General features: G+C 44.9%; 1 gene segment (V, D, J or C); it reads left to right on the top strand.

Annotated features, from left to right (window-relative positions):
* The first annotated feature begins 785 nt into the window (after positions 1–785).
* LOC117545367 lies at positions 786–1,515 on the top strand. The segment is given in 2 exon segments: positions 786–946; positions 1,160–1,515. Coding segments are annotated over 2 exon segments (360 nt in total).

Genomic DNA, 1,515 nt, shown 5'->3' with positions numbered 1-1,515 from the left:
CCCTCTGTTAATGGAGCTTCTGATTGACATGAGGGCTAGAGGCAAGGCATCTAGCCAGTTCATGCCTGTCTCTTCACATGCTTTGCTGAGTTTCTGTTTGATGTTCTGGTTCATTCTTTCTACCTTTCCCTGTGACTGTGGATGGTAGACTGCTCCAAAACTGTGTCTCAGTCCTAAGGACTGTTCTACTGTGCGTAGGTCATGGTTCTTGAAATGGCTGCCATTGTCTGACCTCACTTTCCTAGGAAACCCATGTAGTGGAATGTAATGTGTGACTAGGAATTTGATCACTGAGTCTGCATCCTCTCTCCTGCATGGCATAGCTTCTGGCCAACCTGTGTATGCATCTACCACAACTAGTAAGTACCTGAACCCTCTTACTTTGTCAATCATGTCAGTGTAATCAATGATGATTTCTTCTCCTGCCATCTTAGGTAAAGGGAACTTTCCCTGGTGTGGTTTTACAGTAGCTCTGATGTTGTGGGTTAAGCAAATTACACATTCTTCCAGGTACTTAGCTATCATGTCCGGTAGGTAAGGGTGCCTACTTAACAATCTGTATCAATAACCTTTTTTTCTTTCACGTGTGTTAAACAACATATATTTCTACACTTTAAAATATTCTCACCAACAGGCTCAACTTGCTGCTTTGTGTGAACCAAATGAACTTGTGTTCGACATAGTAATCTTTGAGAGCCCATTATGGAGTGAAACATGAAACAGTGAATGCTGTCAGCACTGAGGGGGAACACCATGCTGTTTGAGGACAGCTACACTTCACTGACTCTGTGTGTTTGCATATGTGTCCTGCCTCTCTGCTCCCAGACGTTAAGAGGCCAGAGGTGATCAGCGGCTGTCCAGACCTTTCAGAGCCACTGACACGCCGGCAGCACAATGATGATGTCACTGACTCTACTGCTGGCCACCCTGGGGCTCCTTGTTCAGGGTGAGACTCTCTTCTGAAAACTTTGCTTCAGGATGCAACCAGGTTCCCCAACATGATGATCTGCTATGATGGAGAAGCACTGAGACAAGCAGCATGCACCTTCTTCCATCTGTTCTCCATGTTAAAGAGAGGATGCTCTTCTGTTTGGGTGTTGATCATCTTTCTGCACGCTGTTTGTCTCAATAACCCTTCTGCTGTTTTCATGTTTTCCAGGTTCATCAGGAGAAATCCTCCTGACTCAGTCTCCTGGATCTCTGTCTGTTGTTCCAGGACAGACTCTTTCTATCAAATGTACAGCCAGTACAAGTGTTAGTACTAACCTTCACTGGTACCTTCAGAAACCTGGAGAATCTCCTAAACTCTTGGTTTATTATGCTACAACTCTTCAGTCTGGAGTTTCAAATCGTTTCAGTGGAAGTGGATCTGGGACTGTCTTCACTCTGACCGTCACTGGAGTTCAGACTGAAGATGCAGGAGATTATTATTGTCAGCAGAGTAACAGCTGGCCGTTCACACAGTGATACAACGTCGTACAAAAACCTCCTCCAATAAAGAGGAAGTGATCTGAA

The sequence above is a fragment of the Gymnodraco acuticeps genome, unplaced genomic scaffold, assembly GCF_902827175.1.
Source record: "Gymnodraco acuticeps unplaced genomic scaffold, fGymAcu1.1, whole genome shotgun sequence".
Classification (NCBI taxonomy): domain Eukaryota; kingdom Metazoa; phylum Chordata; class Actinopteri; order Perciformes; family Bathydraconidae; genus Gymnodraco; species Gymnodraco acuticeps.
Note: the sequence above shows the minus strand (reverse complement) of the source record. Positions and strands in the feature narration are given on the sequence as shown.